We start from the raw sequence: 19,648 nt of genomic DNA, 5'->3' as shown, positions 1-19,648 counted from the left end.
AATGCAATTCTATGGTCAACAATTTCCAGAAGCTGATCATAGAATCATGCAGGAGGACCTACAAATGCCTAGAGAGGTGTCTTCTCTGGGAACGTCTAGGTTCTCCAGCGCAACCCTGTGGCCAGTGTCTAATAGAGTTGTGTTGGAGAACCTAGAAAATCAAAGCTGCAAATGTGGAGGGCCAACTGTAGGTATGTGTTTGTGTGTGTGTATATGCATTTAAAAAAATATTTTCTGCACATTAATTCATTCCTTGCATTGCAAGTCGCATAGCTGTGCAACACGGGCTCAGGTTAAGCCTTAGCACTCTTCCACCAAATAGCAGCATACTCACCACAGTCCGCAGTTGGTTCTCCACCACAAGCTTCAGGCTGTTTTTGTAGCAGTTGCCGAGTTCGGTTTCTTGCGTAGCACTAGGTTCTCCTTGGGCAATTGGGCCCACTGTGTGGATCACAACTGAAAGGAGGAGAGAGAGGAGAGGTCAGGTCCAAGAGCCTAGCAAAGCCCCGTGTTTATGAACTACAACTTCCAGAATTCCTCCGCCTGGTCGAACGACAGCCTTGCAAGCACTGAGCTGTTGGGTTCTTTAACAGAGTCCTTTAAAAGTAGTTCTCAAACTTTGGTCCCCCAAGTGTTTTGGGCTTCAACTCCCAGAAGCCCCAACCAGCTGGACCAACAGGAATCCTGGGAACCGAAGTCCTAAAACATCCGGAGGACCGACGTTTGGGCATCACTGCTTTAACACAACATCTTCGGAAAGCCAGTAAAGTAAAACCGAGGTTCTTTCAACAACCCAAATGCTCCAGACGCATTTATAAACTCTTCAACGCTCCTGGCTAATTTGTACTTCTTTTCAACACATTGCCCTATGGCTATCGCAAGGGTCCCCAGGGAGTGCGCAAGTGATACAGCAGCGTATGAAATCTTCCATTTGTTTTATTAAAACACACACTTTGCCATGCACTCGCTGAGCAGCGATAGGTTCTGTAATGTTCCTTTTTTATTATTATGCCGAGGTTATACACTTTTAAAATAATATATACTGTACCTGGAATGATTTATGTTAGCAGTCTTTGGTCAGTTTATACTGTTTTCATTCTGTGAAACAAAAATCTACCAAAACAAATGGCAAGGATCAGACCCTCCAGCATCTCAGAGATGGTTCTCATATCTGGGATAGTTTAGGAGGGCAGCATCCCACACTATGTATCTCTGAAGGCCTTGCTTCATACCAGGGCTGCAAATGGGTGCACTGCAGCTCCCAGGCTTCCTCACCATTAACTGTACTGGTTAAGTCTGATGGGAGTTGCAGTCCAAGAACGTCTGGAGAGCCATAGGTTCCCTAGTCGTACTTTCCATGCTGTATCTGTTCATTCTTGTTTATCTTCCACCAATTTAAAACCGTATTCCCAACACAGAATAGTGGCTGGAGTGTTGTACTGCGACTCCAGAGACCAGGGTTCGAGTCCCAGCCCTGCCATGAAACCTTAGTCAAATCACACTCTCTCAGCCTCAGGGCAAAGCAATGGCAAACTTCCACTGAACCAATCGTGCCAAGAAAATCCCATGATAGGTTTGCCTTTAGTGTCGCCATAAGAAACAACTCGAAGGCTCACAACAACAAGAAGAATAAAATTATTTTGGGGAGAGGGAGAACTACCCTGCAATCTTATTGACAGTTTGAACTATAACTTGACAACTGTAGTGTAGTGCATTTAATGCTTTTGTGTGCAAGTGCACACACATATATACATATACATATACATATGCACACACACACACACACACACACATCTATACATACATATATATATATATCTTTATATAAAATTATATAAAATATATATTTATATATAATATATCTAATATTTATATATATAATATATATTAATCTATATAATATATTTATAAATTATATATTTATAAATAAATAATATATATATACACACACATGCACACAAATATATATTTATAAATAAATAATATATTAAGCATATATATTTATAAATAAATAATATATTTATATTTTTATATATTTATTTATATATAATTATTTAGAAAGATATAAATGTTTATATCTATATCCAGAAGTCTGAGCATGTTTTATATCTAAATCTTTGTATCTAAATGTTTGACCATGCGCATGCACTAAAGACATGAAGGTGGTGGATCCTGGAGCAAGTGCTTAATAATATACAGGCGGAAAACGCAAATAGTAAAAGCTCAGGCGCAGACTTACTGGTGCCAGCTTCATTTGCCCAGTTCCAAGAATGGCATTTGCGGATGGGGCTGAAGTTGCCTTGCGTTTCTAATCTAGACGGTTTATACAGATATAAGGGTTATGTAGGGAGGAAAAATAATTTTTGAGATCTGAAGTTATTAGAGCCTCCCCACCGGTTTTGGACCAGCCAATGGTCCAAAACACACTGCAGAAATAATCCAGTTTGAGACCGCTTTGACTGCCTTGGCTCAGTGCTAGGGAATCCTGGGGATTGTCGTTTATTGTGGCCCCAGCACTCTGACAGAGAAGGTTCAATGTCTCACCAAACTGCAGTTCCCCAAATCCCCTAGCATTGAGCCAGGGCAGTTCAAGCGGTCTCAAAGTGGATTATTTCTGCAGTGTGTTTTGGCCCAAAGTGAGATTAATTGGCCAGGAGAAGTCAAGAGTGGTCCAGCAGAGGGTACTGTTGAGCCAACTCTCAGCCTTGAGAGAGGGATTGGGTTTTGCCCATTGTGTGCCCACCAGTGTGCCCTAAATGAGGGCAATGGGGTTTCATTACAGGATGGATGCCCTTCTACAATTGGAGCTCTGGGAGAGAGGAAGGCCCTGAGCCCAGAGCGGTGGCCAGGACAAACCGGTGCCAGCCAGCATGTCTGGTGGATGCGTTATATGACCTTGTAATGAAACTGTCCTGCTGGGTTTTTATTAGAGAGAGAGAAAAATTTGTACGAATCGAGGCACATTTAATTTTAATAAAAATGAAAACCCAGGCGGCTGAAGAACTAGATGAAATGGCCGACTGCAAGTTAATCATCCCAGTGCCTCTGGCCGCAGCCGTCTGCCGGAGGGAAGGTGGAAAAGGGATGGTTCCTGAAAACCTCTGTCCCTTCCATCACTGTAGACCAGGAGCATGTCCAGAGGAGGGCCACCAAAATGGCGAAGGGTCTGGGAACCATCCCTTGTTAGGAACGCCTGAGGGAGCTGGGGATGTTTAGCCTGGAGAAGAGAAGGTTAAGAGGTGATATGATAGCCCTGTTTAAATATCTGAAGGGATACCATTTTGAGAATGGAGCAAGCTTACTGTCTGCTGCTCCAGAGAATAGTCAATCAAAAGAAAACCACGGTGAACCCCTATATTGACCAAATACAGGTATACAATATTAAATAATATAGGATAGTATAATAGTACATAAACAAAATGACACAATGCACATATTGTCATATATGACCATTATGACCACAAGCATTCAATACACATATTAGAGTCTGGAAACCATGCCTTATGAGGAGAGACTTAAGAGGTTGGGTATGTTTAGCCTGGAGAAGAGACAGCTAAGAGGTGATAGGATAGCCCTGTTTAAGTATTTGAAGGGGTGTGATATTGGAGAGGGAGCAAGCTTGTTTTCTGCTGCTCCAGAGAATAGGACCAGGAACAATGGATGCAAGCTCCAGGAAAAGAGATTCCATCTCAACATTAGGAGGAACTTCCTGACAGTAAGGGCTGTTCAACAGTGGAAGACACTCCCTCAGAGAATGATGGAGTCGTTTTTGGGGTTTTTTAAACAGAAGCTGGATGGCCATTTGTCGGGGATGCTTTGATGGTGAGTTCCTGCATGGCAAAATGAGATTGGACTAGGTGGCCCTTGGGGTCTCTTCCAACTCTAGGATACTATGATTCTAAGCCTGAATTTGCAAGACCTGAGCTGAGCGGCGGAGGACAGGGGGACTTGGAGGTGTCTCATCCATGAGGTCCGCCATTAGTTGGGTTCAACTTAACCGCACTGAACAACAAAAAGATATTCTATCCCATATAAAAATGTCCCCTTAATGAAATTTTCTTTCACACCCCAAATTTCCAGCATCACAGAGAGAGCGAGGCTCTGAAAATGGCTCACACCTAGAACTCTTGTGCCCTCATTCCCTTGGTCACTTGGTCTCTTTTCTTTGGATGCCTAAAACTCATATTTCTAAAGGTCCCACTGAAGTTTTATGTCATGCGCTAGCAATGCGAAGACTGTTGGAAAATTCGGCGGAAGGGCAGAGTTCTTCTTGGAGAGGGCAGTGCCCTCCTTTTGCCCCTTTTCAAGAGCTATGCCACCGGTTTCACTGTCAAAGTGCGCTTACAGTCAAGATGTTTCTCCTAACATCCAAGATCAATCTCTCCTTCTGCCACGCAAAGCCCTGCGAGAGCCCTTCAGTTCTTCCAAGAGAGTTATGAAATCGTAGCAGCGAAGGAAGCGCAAGCCAAAGCAGCGTCTCCAAAATCTAAGCTATGACCTTTATTATATAATTACTCCAGATTCTGCTCTTCTTTTTTATTTCCCCCTAAAGCAAAGGTGGCACATTCTGGCGCACGGAGGACTGGACTGCCCTATATCTTGCTCCTTTGGAGGTCTGCAACATGCTGGTGTAGTGGTTACAGCGCTGAACTAGGACACTGGGAGATCAGGGTTCGAATCCTGGCTTTGCCATGGAAAGCCACTTGGGCAGGTCACACTCTCTCAGCCTCAGGGGATGGCCGTGGCAACCCCCCTCGGAAGAAACTTGCCAAGAAAACCCTACGATCGGTTCGCCGTAGGGCCGCCATAAGTCGCAACCGACTTGAAGACACACAACAACAACGAGTCCACATTATTTCGTGTTAAGTCTAAAGCACAACAGTCTCAGTTAAGTCGCCTTCCCTTTTAATGAGCATTCAGGCTTGATTTTGGGGTTGTTCTCACTTAAGATTTGAAACGATTTAAAATACAACGTTTTTAATAAAATCGATTCAAAATAACACTGTTCTTATCCCGCTATCCGAATCGCTTTGTTCATCGTTCCCATCTGGTTATTTAAATCGAAGTTTTTACCTGCAAGCGTTCCTACTTGGCATGAAATCGGTGTTTAAATAAAGCGATTCTTCTCCTCCATACCTTATTTGGAGCTGTCAATCAATAGTACGTCAGAATGACGTAACGTTAATCCAGAATATTTGGAAGCGATTTATCTTTTGGCATCGTTTCCATTTCATTGACTGTTTGTGAATTTAGCGAATTTAGGAAACCCAAGCTCTTTCCAGAGGAACTATGGGATAGGTTTTGCAAGACAGCATCCCCTCTTCATGTCTCCCAAAAGACAGCCAGGGAGAATCCCTTCAGAGAGCCCAGAGATCAATGAAGGAGGCTGCTGGAAAAGCAGGGAGGGAGCACTCTTCCCTCTTTCCAGGGTTGGAGGAGAAGGCAGATTCCATTTGAGAAAGGGAGGGAGAAAGGCTCTATTCCCCCCCCCCCCCCCATTGATCAGAGCCCTTCCCTGCCTGGGCGAGATCAGATGCCTCCTCGCGAGGAGCCTTCCCTTCCCTGCCTGGGCGAGATCAGATGCCTCCTCGCGAGGAGCCTTCCCTTCCCTGCCTGGGCGAGATCAGAGCCCAAGCGGGCAGGGAATGCCTCTTCGAGAGGAGCCTTCCCTTCCTGCCTCTCCTCCATTAGAAATGGGCTCTCCCCACACAGAGGGGAGGTTGCAAAAATGAAAATAATCCTTATCTCTTATTGAAAGACCACAGCGGACAAAGGGGTGAGGGAAGCAAAAATGGCACAGAGATCAATGGGAGCACAGAGATCAATGGGAGAGGCTTCTGGCAAAGCAAAGCTCTTTCCAGAGGAACTATGGGAGAATCCCTTCAGAGAGCCCAGAGATCAATGGGAGAGGCTTCTGGCAAAGCGAAGCTCTTTCCAGAGGAACTATGGGATAGGTTTTGGAGGGCAGCATCCTGTCTCCCAAGACAGCCAGGGAGAATCCCTTCAGAGAGCACAGAGATCAATGGGAGAGGCTTCTGGCAAAGCGAAGCTCTTTCCAGAGGAACTATGGGAGAATCCCTTCAGAGAGCACAGAGATCAATGGGAGAGGCTTCTGGCAAAGCGAAGCTCTTTCCAGAGGAACTATGGGATAGGTTTTGGAGGGCAGCATCCTGTCTCCCAAGACAGCCAGGGAGAATCCCTTCAGAGAGCACAGAGATCAATGGGAGAGGCTTCTGGCAAAGCGAAGCTCTTTCCAGAGGAACTATGGGATAGGTTTTGGAGGGCAGCATCCTGTCTCCCAAAAGACAGCCAGGGAGAATCCCTTCAGAGAGCCCAGAGATCAATGAAGGAGGCTGCTGGAAAAGCAGGGAGGGAGCACTCTTCCCAAAGATTCTCTTTCCAGGGTTGGAGGAGAAGGCAGATTCCATTTGAGAAAGGGAGAGAGAAAGGCTCTATCCCCCCCCCCCCCATTGATTAGAGCCCTTCCCTGCCTGGGCGAGATCAGATGTCTCCTCGCGAGGAGCCATCCCTTCCCTGCCTCTCCTCCGTTAGAAATGGGCTCTCCCCACACAGAGGGGAGGTTGCAATCCACCGGGGGAAGCCTTGAGCAGCCGGGACTTCAGGCACTTAAAGCGCTGAAGAGATTAAGCGCCTGTAAACCATTAAAATAAAAAATAAAAATAATCCTTATCTCTTATTGAAAGACCACAGTGGACAAAGGGGTGAGGGAAGCAAAAATGGCGACAGCCAGAAGGATGGGGACAGAAAGGGCAACTCCCCCAAGGACAGCCCCATCGCACTCCGCTCCTCCCATTCATCTAACGCAATTTCAAAGGCTGTCGTTCCTATTTAAATGCTCCGGTTCCTAAATCGAATCAATGGAAAAACGTAGGTCGGACCCTAGTGTTTTTTTAACACGCGTTAAATGAGGAAAACTCGATTCAAAATTTTATTCCGCTCTACAATTCGATTTGTAGTGGGAACGATTGCGGGTTGCTCTAGAACCGTTCTAGGTTTAAATCGGATCCTAATAGGAACGCCACTCCTTGGATTCGATTCAGAACGCGGGGTTTCACCTAGTGAGAACAACCCCCTTAAGACCCATCCATTTGTATTTTTGGCATCCATAGAACTCTTCTTCAGCATCACCTTTCAAATGAGTTGAGTATCTTCCTGTAAGCTTTCTTCACCGTCTGGCTCTCACTTCCATACACAGAAATCAAAAAATACTATTGCTTGGATAATTCTGACTTCGATATTTAATGATATCTCTTTACCTTTGAGGAATTTATGTATTACCTCCATGGCTGTTTTTCCAAGTCTTGGTCTTTTGGTTTTCTTGACTAAAGTCTCCGGTTAGTCTTCTGATTTCTTGACTACAGACTACATTTCTCAACTAGAGTCATTTTGGCTGATGACTTAGCCAAAGTACAGGAAACCTTTAAGTAGCTCAATACCTCAATTACCTGCTTTAAAGTTATGTAAATCACCCGCGGTCGTAATTTTGGTCTTCCGAATATTCAACTGTAACCTAGCTTTTGCACTTTCTTCCTTAGCTTTCAGCAGCAGTCATTCCAAGCCGTTGGCATTTTCTGCTACTAAATGTCATCTGCGTCTCTTCATTTGCTGACAGTCCTTCCCCCAGTTTTCACCTCAACGTCCTTCTAAAGTTGTAGCCACACTGCAGAATTAAAGCAGTTTCACACCACTTTAACTGCCATGGCTCTCTCTTACAGAAGAATCCTAGGATTTATAGTTCGGTGAGGTGTTCAGCCTGGTCTCTGGTATCTTTTTGCATCCTTCCTTGACAATGACCCTGGTTTGGGTCCAGAGTTCTTCAGGTTCCCTGTCAATTCAGTTAAATCTGTTCTTTGCATGGTCTTTAAAGTCTACCAGGTTGTTGTGTTTTGGGACGATGATGTACCTGTTTCCTACTTTGCTGTTCCAATTGTCTTTGATTATCAACAAGGACTGTTTTAGTGATCGATTTCCGCCACCCTGGATGCCCATATAAAATCTTTCCATTTATTCCTCATCTGCCTCTGTGGGGGGAGTTTCATGGTTATATTGGTAGATTTTCCCAGGAGCCTTATTATTTGGTCAGACTTCACACTGACATCTCTCCTTACTATTAACGCCATCAGATTTCTTATTTGGTTACCACTTCCAGAGTAAAAACCCTAATAGAAAATGTCCCGTTCCCATCCACTTCTGCACACCAAGTATGACCATGTCTAGGTGCTCCATTGTCATCATTACCGTGAAGTCAAAGGCTTTCACGGCCGGCATCCATAGTCTTCTGTGGGTTTTTCGGGCTATGTGGCCATGTTCTAGAAGAGTTTATTCCTGACGTTTCAATGGTGTCTTCAGAGAATGCTGGCATGGAAGAGAGTGGGCTATATGAGGCCTTCCAGACTGCATCCTAGATCACCCAAGTGCCATACTACTGTGGGCTTCTAAGAATTATAACCCCAAAATGTAACTTTTCCCAGGTCTTATTCCCTCCATACATATTCCCTTCCATACTGGAAGCTTATACACAAGATGGAGGCTGCTATTGCTACCCTCAGTGTCCATTTGGACTCTTGTCCAAAGTGTGGACAAGATGGACCTTTGGTCCGATCCAGGCGGGCTCTTCTTACGGTCTTATGTTCTTATGATGCTCCCCATTTCCCCTGAGTATTGCGCACATATTTACAACAGAGAGAGCTGGTGTAGATAGACTCTGTGTTCTTCGCAGCACAATATGGATTCCCCCCCCCCTTCTTTCGCTAATCATGATTTTAGTTCTATCTGGAGCGGATAGAAAAACACTGAGAATGGTGCTGTCACCTGTGCTTGCTCACTGAGCTTTGAGAGCGGCTGCGATTAAAAAAGAGAGAGAGAGAGAGAAAGAGAGAGAAAGAATATCCCAATTAAAAAATCTGTCTCGTTGAGCTGCCATTTGCAAGTGAATCGATTTAATCACACAGATTGCCATTGCTGCCACTGTATGGCTTCCAGAGAGAGCGTCGGCAGCAGAAGAAGAAGATGGAAGCTAGAGCAAAACAGGAAACAAATGCTCCGTTCACCGTCTTGCAGAGAAAGAGAAGGCGAGGGAGAGAAAGAGAGAAAAGAAACCCACAGCCAAAAACATGGTTAGTCAGAGGCGGGCACCCAGCCTGGCGTGAAATTCAATTACGAGGCAGGTAGGTGGAAACGCAAGAGCCCCCAGGAAAGCAGGAGGGCAGCTCAGAAGCAGATTTAGCAAGGAGTTAAAATGGAGCCTCCTCCCCGGACAGAAAGAGACAGGGCCAATATATTCAGGCCTGGTCCTCTGCCGAGAGTTCACCGCACTGGGTTTTAAATCATTAGAATCGTAGAATCGTAGAGTTGGAAGAGACCACAAGGGCCATCCAGTCCAACCCCATTTTGCCATGCAGGAACTCACAATCAAAGCATCCCCGACAGATGGACATCCAGCCACTGCGTAAAGACCTCAAAGGAAGGAGACTCCACTATACTATACTATACTGTCAAACAGCCCTTACTGTCAGCAAGTTTCTCCTAATGTTGAGCTGGAATCCCTTTTCTGTAACTTCAGTCCATTGCTCTGGATCCTGTTCTCTGGAGTAGCAGAAAGCAAGCTTGCTCCCTCCTCAATATGACATCTCTTTAAGTATTTAAACAGGGCTATCATATCATATCAAAATACATATCAGCGCTGTGTAAATTTACAGCGCTTTATAAATAAAGGTTAATAATAATAATAATAATAATAATAATAACAACAACAACCTCTTAACCTTCTCTTCTCCAGGCTAAACATCCCCAGCTCCTTAAGTGCTTCCTCATAGGCAGTGGTTCTCAACCTTTGGACCTCCAGATGTTTTGGACTTCAGTTCCCAGAAGTCCCAGTCAGTATGCTCATTGTTCAGGAATTCTGGGGGTTGAAGTCTCAAAAACCTAGAGGACCAAAGATTCAGAACCACTTTCATTGGGCATGGTTTCCAGACCTTTTACCATTTTGGTCACCCTCCTCTGGACCTGTTCCAACTTGTCAACATGCTTTTTGAATTGTGGTGCCCAGAACAGGACACAGTCTTCCAGGTGAGGCCTGACCAAAGCTTGAGTACTAATTTCAGCATTAAAAGAGAGATTAAAGCGCATTAAAAGCATTCTGCGAATAAAGCAAAAATGGCAAGTAATTGCGTGAATGATTATCACACGCAATTGCGCAAATAAAGTGATATCGGAAATGCATTGTCGCTGAAATACTGAAAGTAAAAAGATGCACGTCGATGCTCGACTGCTTTAATGGCGGGTTTTGTGCGACGTCGTGTGAAATTGTTTCACGTAATTACGTGATTTTTCCAGGATATTTGTGGGATAAACTCCCCAGTCAGTTCATAGTTCAGGGGAATGAGAACCTACATCTCCCAAGTCTCAGTGCAATGCTCTAACCACTACACTATACTGGTTTCAACATAGCCTTCTTAAAGCTAACACCCTCCAAGTACAAACCCATTGCCACCATTCATTGTTGGCAGAGGATGATGGAGTTGTATTGCAGCACATCCGTTGCAGACTAGATTGTGGAAGGCAAATGTGTCGGTTCTCATTTAAAAACAGAAAGAGATCCCCCAAAGTATCTACTAAGCAGAGGTGCAGAAAACCATAATCTGTTCTGGACCTGTCTAACAAGCCCAAAGATAAGAGCATTAAGAGATGGAATTGCCCTGAGAGGAGATGCAAATTCTCTCTTTTCTTTACCACAAAATAAGCAGAGAGAAAGAGAGAGAGATAGTCATTCCAAGTCCTCACACTTCGGGAACTGGGGAGGAAAGGCTTCCAGATCCATGAACACTGGTATTTTTAGACAGATTTGGGGGGCCTAGTTTCTCCGCACGCCCCACAAGAAACCATGCTCTGAGATAGGCGCACTAGAATTCAAAGATGTAGCCATTTTAGTGTGGAATATCAGTGTGCAAAGGGATCTCATAGCACCTTTGAGACTAACTGAGCAAAATAAGCTGCAGCATAAGCTTTCGTAGACTTGGGTGCTGAGAAAATAGACCAAGGTCCAAAACACACTGCGGAAATAATCCAGTTTGAGACCGCTTTAACTGCCCTGGCTCAGTGCTAGGGACTCCTGGGACTTGTAGTTTATTGTGGCACCAGAGCTCTCTGATAGAGAAGGCTAAATGTCTCACAAAACTACAGTTCCCTGAATTCCCTAGCATTGAGCCAGAACAGTTCAAGCGGCCTCAAACTGGATTATTTCTGCAGTATGTTTTGGAACCAAGTCTCGAAAAGCTTATGCTACGACTTCTTTTGCTCAGTTAGTCTCAAAGGTGCTACAAGATCCCTTTGCATAAGGAGTTGTAGCACAGTGTATCTAGAAGACAGTCAAATTATCTGCAGATGATGGGAGATGTAGTCTTAATACATCTGCAAGGGCAGGTTGGAAACAGCTAGGCTAAACAGATTCACTTATGCACTGAGATATACCCATATTTGGGGCACACACAAACACATTTAAATAGTGGTAGAATTCAAAGATATAGCGGTATTAGTCTGTGCACTCAGTATATAGAGAGATCTTGGAGCACCTTTGAGACTAATGGAAAGAAAGAAGTTGGCAGCAGGAGCTTTCATAGGCCTAATGCATCTGAGGAAGTAGACTGAAGTCTAGGAAAGCTCATGCTGCCAATTTCTTTCTTTCAGTTAGTCTCAAAGGGGCTACATGGTCTCTCTACATACTGATTCCACAGACTAACATGGCTATATCTCTATGTCGATTAGATAACCTATGTAGATTAGATGTAGATATGCATTAGTATTTAAAATGATGAGTCCGGGATATTTCTTAAAATGCAAAAATGGAACACAATGAGATTATGGGTAACAAAATGTGCAAACAACCCAGGCCAGAAACAGACAGAGTTGTCCATCCTTAGCGCACCATCCAGTATGCTCTGCCTTCTCTTAGCAGTTTTAAGTGCCAAATGCTCCCATGCGCTAAGCAGGATTTATTTAAAAATCTGGCCCAAGGCATGTTTACGAAAGGGCAGCTGAAACGCACTGTGCTAAACTGGGGCAACAGTCCAGTGTGTGCACTCCTGTCGAGAGGGGACACCCCATCAGAGCTTAGGAAAGATACCTAGGTTGACTACAACTCCCAAGATGCTCCAGCCGGCATTGGAGACCCTTGAGGCACTGAATTGCTTGTGTTGGTGTAGCAAAACATAAGGCACCCCACCTGCTCCCTGTCGGGGTGATTTACGCTTGCCAAGCTGGCCATTATGGCTGCTCTGTGTCCGATTTTCTCACCCAGCTGTCAATAGCGGACGGCCCTCCATTCCTGCCCTCTGCCAAATGATTTAGAGGGACCTGGCATTTGCTATTAAAGAGGTGGTTTCTCTGCTGGGAGGGGGAAATGTAGATTGACTCCTGAGGATGTGATTTATGGAGGGACAGAGGACCTGGCATCCTGCAGCTCTTATTGATGCCTGCCCCCATGCCGTCCTTCTCCTGTGACAGAGCGATCAATAATGCTTTGCATTGGCCGTCTGAGTCTATAATATCACCATGATAAATGGCAGTCCAGGAATGCCCAGGTTGGCGCCAACGCCCGTGTTCTCTGCTCCTTCAGAAACATGGAAGCAGCCTTAGAATCACAGAATCCTAGAGTTGGATGAGACCCCAAGAGCCATCCAGTCCAACCCCATTCTGCCATGCAGGAACTCTCAATCAAAGCCTCCCTGACAGATGGTCATCAGCCTCTGCTTAAAGAACTCCAAAGAAGGAGACTCCATCACTCTTTGAGGGAATGTGTTCCACTGTCAAACAGCCCTTACTGTCAAGTACGCCTTCCTAATGTCTAGGTGGAATCTCTTTTCATGCAGTTTGCATTCATTGCTTCAAATCCTATTCTCTGGAGCAGCAGAAAACAAGCTTGCTCCATCCTCAACATCCCTTCAAATATTCAAACAGGGCTATCATATCACCTCTTAACTGTCTCTTCTCCAGGCTAAACATACCCACCTCCCTAAGTCTCTCCTCATAAGGAATGGTTTCCAGACCCTTCACCATTTTAGTCTTTCTCAACATCCTTTTTGAATTGTAGTGCCCAGAACTGGACACAATATTCCTGGTGAGGCCTGACCAAAGCAGGCAAAGCTTTTTTGCATTGGCCAGAGCTGGGTTCCCAAAGTCTCCTTCAGCCTCTTCATACTCTCTCAATTGCCCCTTCCCTGCTCTCCTGGGCTTGAATTTCCTTTTTCAGAAGCATCTGGGTGACAGAGGCCTGTTACAGACTGCCAGAATAAAGCTGCTTCGAGTCTCTTTGGAGGTATGCTATTTAAATGATGCATGCATCCTAAGAATCCGGAAGCTGCACCAAAGCTGCACTCCAGTGCTTAGGAATGGAGTGTGGCTTTGGCGCGACCTCTGGACCCATGCATCATTTAAATAGCATACCTCCAAAGAGACCCAAAGCAGCTTTATTCTGGCAGTCTGTAACAGGCCATAGTTCACCTGTGAAATAGGTTGCAAGCCTTCCCTGTACTGCAAACTATTTAGTTTTTGTAGGGTTTTGTGGGTTTTTCAGGCTATGTTCTAGAAGAGTTTATTTCTGACATTTTGCCAGCGCTTGTGGCTGGCATCTTCAGAGAATGCTGGAATGGAAGACAGTGGGGTATATATACTATTGGTTGAGAGGAAGCCATTTACATGTTAATCTGTGTATGGTTCTATTGTTGATGGCAAGGCCTCAGGGGGTCTATTTAACTAATGATCCACTGTTTGTTGGGAAAACCCCTGATCCTGGGTGGTTTTCATTTGAACTTGCTGGGTCTTGATTTTAGTGTTTTTCAGGTCTGGTAGCCAAACTTTGTTTACTTCCAGGGTTTTTTCTTTCCTGTTGAAATTGTCCAGGTGTTTATGGATTTGAATGGCTTCCCTGTGCATTCTGACCCGATAGTTGTTGGCATGGTCCAGAATATCAGTGTTTTCAAACAGCATTTTATACCCCAGATGGTTTATAACATGTTCTGCTACTGCTGATTTTCTGGCTGACCCAGTCTGCAGTGTCTCTTGTGTTCCTTGATTCGTGTTTGAACACTGCGTTTGGTGGTCCCTACGTAGTCTTGTCCGCAGCTGCACTGTATGCAGTAACAACAACAGAACAATACACAGATTAACATGTAAATCGCTTCCCCTCAACCAACTATACACACACACACACACACACACACACACTCCACTCTCTTCCATGCCAGCATTCTCTGAAGATGGCAGCCACAGATGCTGGCGGAATGTCAGGAATAGACTCTTCTTGAACACGGCCTCATGGCCAGAAAAACCCAGGAAAAACTATGGATGCCAGCCATGAAAGCCTTCGACTTCACTCCCCTATATGGTTGAAACATAAAATAATACCCACTTCAACCAACCAATCAACATTTCTGGCCACTTGGTTTTTTGGGGGGTGGCATTTTATGGTAGTCCATGCATCCTGGGAAGGTCCTAGGAAGAGAAATCGCTTATTTTGGGCTACAACTGCCAGCACCCCCCATGGTCAGCTGCTTCTCTCCTTCCCTCTGGTCTCTGCCTGCCTTTCTATGGTTTTGACTTGGCCTGCCTTTTGCCATCTGTGTGCACATTCCTGTGCATAGTTGCAAAGTCAAGAGAGGCAACCCTGGCTGGATGGTTTGATGCCTGGCCTGTGAGATGATGATGGACAGAGGCTTGTTCTGTCTTGGTTGGGGGTCTTGGCGCTATCCCGCACTAGGTCTTCCTCGCCACTTTGGAGTGACCAGCCAGGTAAAGGTTGCTAATGGCTCCAGAGATCTCTTTCCCTGGACTAACCCCCTGCTCCTGACAGTGGTTTGGTTTGCAGAACAGCAGGGGAGGCTTTTCATAGTGCAGAGCTAACAGCGGGATCGCCTGCTCCTGCCTGCACTTAAGAGCGGCTCCTAAAAGGCTCCGCAGCAACAGCTCTTTAAAATATTAGCACTCCCAACAGTCGGATCTGGAAGGGACTGGCAAAGCCACCTCAGAGTATTCTTTGCCAAAGAACACTCTGGAGCGTATCCAGAGGAGAGTGACCAAAATGGTGAAAAATCTAGAAGTCATGACCTAAGACAATGATGTCTAAACTCTGGCCCTCCAGTTGTTTTGGACTTCAGCTCCCAGAATCCCAGACCATTAGCCAGGATGGTTGAGGCTTCTGGGAGCTGAAGTCCAAAACACCTTGAGGGCCAGAGATGGACATCACTGCCCCAAGAGGAGTGGCTTTGTTGTTGCGTGCCTTCAAGTCCTTTCTGACTTATAGTGACCCTATCAGGGGATTTTCTTTTCAAGGTTTACCCTCGCCTTCCCCTGACGCTGAGAGAATTTGACTTGCCCAAGTTCATCTAGTGGGTTTATGTGGCTGAGTTGGGGATCGAACCCTGGGAGCTGGATATGTTTAGCTTGGGGAAAAGAAGGTTAAGAGGAGATATGACAGCCCTGTTTAAATATTTGAACGGATGTCATATTGAAGATGGAGCACATTTGTTTTCTGCAGCTCCAGAGAACAGTACCTGGAGCAATGGATGCACACTACAGGAAAAGAGATTCCATCTCAACATTAGGAAGAAAACCTCCTGACATTAAAAGCTGTTGGACAGAAGAACACACTCCTTTGGAGAGTGGAGGAGTCTCCATCTTTGGAAGTCTTTAAACAGAGGCTGGATGGCCATTTGTCAGGGATGCTTTGATTGAGACTTCCTGCATGGCAGAATGGGGTTGGACTGGATGGCTCTTGGGGTTTCTTGTAACTCTAGGATTCTACGATTCTAAGGATTTAAAACCCAGTGTGGTGAAATCTCAGCAGAGGTTCAGCCCTGAATATATTGGCCCTGTCTCTTTCTGTCCGGGAAGGAGGCTCCGTTTTAACTCCTTGCTAAATCTGCTTCTGAGCTGCCCTTCTGCTTTCCTGGGGGCTCTTGCATTTCCACCTACCTGCCTCGTAATTGAATTTCACGCCAGGCTGGGTGCCCGCCTCTGACTAATGTGTTTTTGGAGGACCTTCCTGACACTAAGAGCTGTGTGACAGTGGAAGATGCTGCATCAAAAGATGGCGGAGTCTCCTTCTTTGTAGGTTTTTAAATAGAGGCTGGATGGTCATCTGTCAGGGATGCTTTGATTGTGAGTTCCTGCATGGTGAATTGGGTTGGACTTGATGGCCCTTGGGGTCTCTTCCAACTCTATGATTCTATGAAATGAATGTTGGGTAAACATACTGTATATACTCATGTATATGTCTGTAATTTTACTCAAAAAATTGACCCAAAAAACTCAGTTGACTTATCCACAGGTCAATGTAAATACTGTAACTCTTATTTATAAAGGAACCAACCCCTGGTGAAAGGAAGGAGCATAATCTGTCCTGGAAACACAGATCTCCCTCTACTCTTTCATCCATCCAGCCTTTAGGGTCAATGCAAACAGTTATGCCTGATGGAATTTTGTACATTCTTTGGCAATGTTTTCCTTTGCTTCATCCTTTGGATCCTTTGTTACATTGCCCTAAGTTTTACCCTCAACTTACCCACAGGTCATATCAAAATCCATAATTTTGTCTTCAAAACCTGCTGTAGACTTATACATGAGGTCAACTTTTACTCGTGTATATACGGTATATATTCCACTGGGAAGCCTTAAAGATCAGAGACAGTGCTGCAAACTGTGCTCGCAAAATGAATCAGTAGCCAGGGAAGGCTTGTCAGAGCTTAGAACCATAGAGTTGGAAACAAGGTCCATGAATCCAACCCCCTACCATGCAGGAACGCACAACCAAAACATCCCTGAAAGATGCCTAGCTAAGCTCTGTTTAAAGGCCTCCAAAGACTGTGAGCCCATCACCCTCAGAGGCAATCTGTTCCACTGTTGAACAGCTCTTACAGCAAAAATGTTCTCCCCAATGTTTAGGTGCAATCTCTTGTGCAAAATGTTCCCGGCTAACGCCCCCATGAGACTCCCAGCAGCTGCATTTCAATCTGAACTGTCCTCAAGGGCAGCTGGATTATGCACAAAGCGCCGCAATAGTCTAAACAGTTAGTTAGCAGAACATGGCTCTCCATCCGAGCTGCGCGATTTGCATTTCAGATGCAGATAGCATCTCTGTGTGGGCCAACACCTTCTGATTCCTCAGGACCCCTCTTCAGCCTCCTACCCCCTTCCGCTCTCTCCCTTTTGCCCGCAAGGCAGCCATGGTGACTTCTTGAAGCTGCTGTCGGAGGAAACCGCTGACGCCTGGACTGAATGCTAAGCACCTGCTTAAGATGTGACTCGAATGCCATATTTTTGAGGGGAGAGGAGGACAGGGGAGGCAGACGTGTGCCGCGCACGCTGTTCCAAAAATCAGCATTCCTGGCACGGTCTCAGGGTCTCAGGTGCTGAGGCTGAGAGATGCCCCCTGAGGCACAATGTTCATGCACCTCCAAGGGTGGGAGTGAACTCTCCAACACACAGACACAGAAACATACACGCATTTCATATTCAGGGCCTAGGAATCCTTGGATGCCTGAGTGTATGGGAGGGTATGAATCTTTCTGAGACTCCCAATGTTGTGTTCGCTGTTCCAGTGTCCGAGGAGGGAGACCAAAATGGTGAAGGGCCTGGAAACCATGGAGATTATTGCACTGCTTTCCCCCCGATTTGGGCAGGGGCTGAGACCGGACTGGGACCATGTATTATCACACAGCTCCATGCCCAGATCAGAGGCATTCCGTACCCGATCGAGACCTCTCCCATTACAGTGTGCCCACACCGTACACGGGCGCAATGTATGTGGCTTCAAGCTTATGCTGAAGCCGCATGACAGTTAAACATATGGTGCCATGAGAATGCACCCCATTGTTTTCAATGGGGTGTGAGAATACGCCACGGCGGTTGATGCTTAATGTACCAAGCTGAATGATATCACCAAGGCCCTGAAAAATCTCAGGATCTTGAAATGGTACCAACCTGGCAACTCTGCTTACTCCTTAGCCATGAAACGCATGGATTTACTATCTTCCCCTTTGGTCCAAAGTTGGCTTGCGCACTTTAGCCATCTGCTTTTGTTTACACTGTGCTTTTTACGCTACTTTATGGCATTCCTCCAAACACAGGGGGATGAGAGAAGCCCCTTCCAGCATCGATACAGTTCCTTAAGCTACTGTTTTTGGAATTCAAGAGTGAGTCCACCATTTGAGTAAAACCATTCAAGCACTGATTTCGGGTAATACAGTAATTTTTCAAAGATGCAAACAATAAAGCTGGAGACAAACAGACTGCGATGTCTAGAGCGTCAAAAAGGGAAAGGGGGGGGGGGGAGGAGAGAAGGGTGAATGCAATATTCAAGGAATGTTTTGTTTGCTTTTACCAGACTTAAAACCTTCCCTGTGCCTCCTGTTACTATGTGGGGCACAGAATGAGTAAGGAGAGGAACCAGAAAAGTTTCATGTTCAGATTTCACGATCGGCATCCATAGTTTTCCATAGGTTTTTTGGGCTATGTGTCCATATTTTAGAAGAGTTTATTCCTGACGTTTCGCTAGCATCTGTAGCTGGCATCTTCAGAGAATGCTGGCGTGGAAGAGAGTGGGGTATATATATACTGTACTGTGTGATTCTTAGTTGAGAGGAAGAACCTTGGTTGAGAGCAAGGGTCACACAGTGTATAAATCCCATTCACCTCCATGCCAGCATTCTCTGAAATGCCAGAGACAAATGCTGGTGAAACGTCAGGGACAAACTCTTCGAGAACATGGCCACATAGCCCGAAAAACCCACAAAAAGCTATGTGATGAGTAGCAAACTAGTTTCAGACCCCTCCCCATAGGTAAAACAGCTAACAAGTAAATCAAATCAGTCCTTTATCACGTACCAAAAATATTCCCACCTCGCACTGATATCTGCTCCTAGAAATATCTCACCAGACTTGTTCTTTCTACTTATCTCCAAGTCTGCAGTTAAATGAGAAAAAAACCAACAACAGTATTGCCATTTCTCTGAAGATGCCAGCCACAGATGCTGGCAAAACGTCAGGAATAAACTCTGCTAGAACATGGCCACATAGCCCGAAAAACCCACAAAAAACTATGGATGCCAGCCATGAAATCCTTCGAATTTACAGTATGGCCATTGCTGTGTATTTCACATGCGCTGAGCTCAACCATCCTTGCAAGCGGGGCCATGTTTTATAGTCTCTATGTCACAGTTTTGGGGGTGGAGGGTTAGAGAAAGTGGCTCACTTTCTGGCAAAAGTGGACAGTCTTACTCAGTCTTTCAACTCAATCCCTGCTCTGTCAAGGCCTTCCTTCTGTAGAGAGATCTTGCAGCACCTTTGAGACTAACGGAAAGAATGATATTGGCAGCATGAGCGTTCATAGGCCAATTTCTTTCTTTCCATTAGTCTCAAAGGTGCTACAAGATCTTTCTAAAACTCCTCCTTTCTCTGTCTTTTCTCTCCTACCCAGCTGGGGATAGACACGTTCACCCTCCCTGGACTTGTAAACTGATTCCTTGCAAAGGGCTTTTGCAACCAAGTCAAGGGCTAGCTATGTCCAGGAGGCTACAGGTTGACCAGCCATGCCTGATAGTCTTACAATAAATCCAAGGATTAAGGGTAAGGTTTA

At 45.3% G+C, this 19,648-nt stretch overlaps 1 protein-coding gene across 2 annotated transcripts in view; it reads right to left on the bottom strand.

Annotated features, from left to right (window-relative positions):
- MACROD1 (mono-ADP ribosylhydrolase 1) overlaps positions 1–19,648 on the bottom strand; it is a 323,148-nt gene that overhangs the window by 5,773 nt on the left and 297,727 nt on the right. For both annotated transcript variants that reach the window (XM_089482984.1, XM_089482983.1), the window contains exon 6: positions 335–456. In XM_089482984.1, the coding sequence (XP_089339110.1) occupies positions 335–456 (122 nt within the window). The remainder of the gene's footprint in view (positions 1–334; positions 457–19,648) is intronic.

This window comes from Sceloporus occidentalis, unplaced genomic scaffold (assembly GCF_023333645.1).
Source record: "Sceloporus occidentalis isolate IW3139 unplaced genomic scaffold, rSceOcc1.0.p SCAF_20, whole genome shotgun sequence".
Taxonomy (NCBI): Eukaryota; Metazoa; Chordata; class Lepidosauria; order Squamata; family Phrynosomatidae; genus Sceloporus; species Sceloporus occidentalis.
Note: the sequence above shows the minus strand (reverse complement) of the source record. Positions and strands in the feature narration are given on the sequence as shown.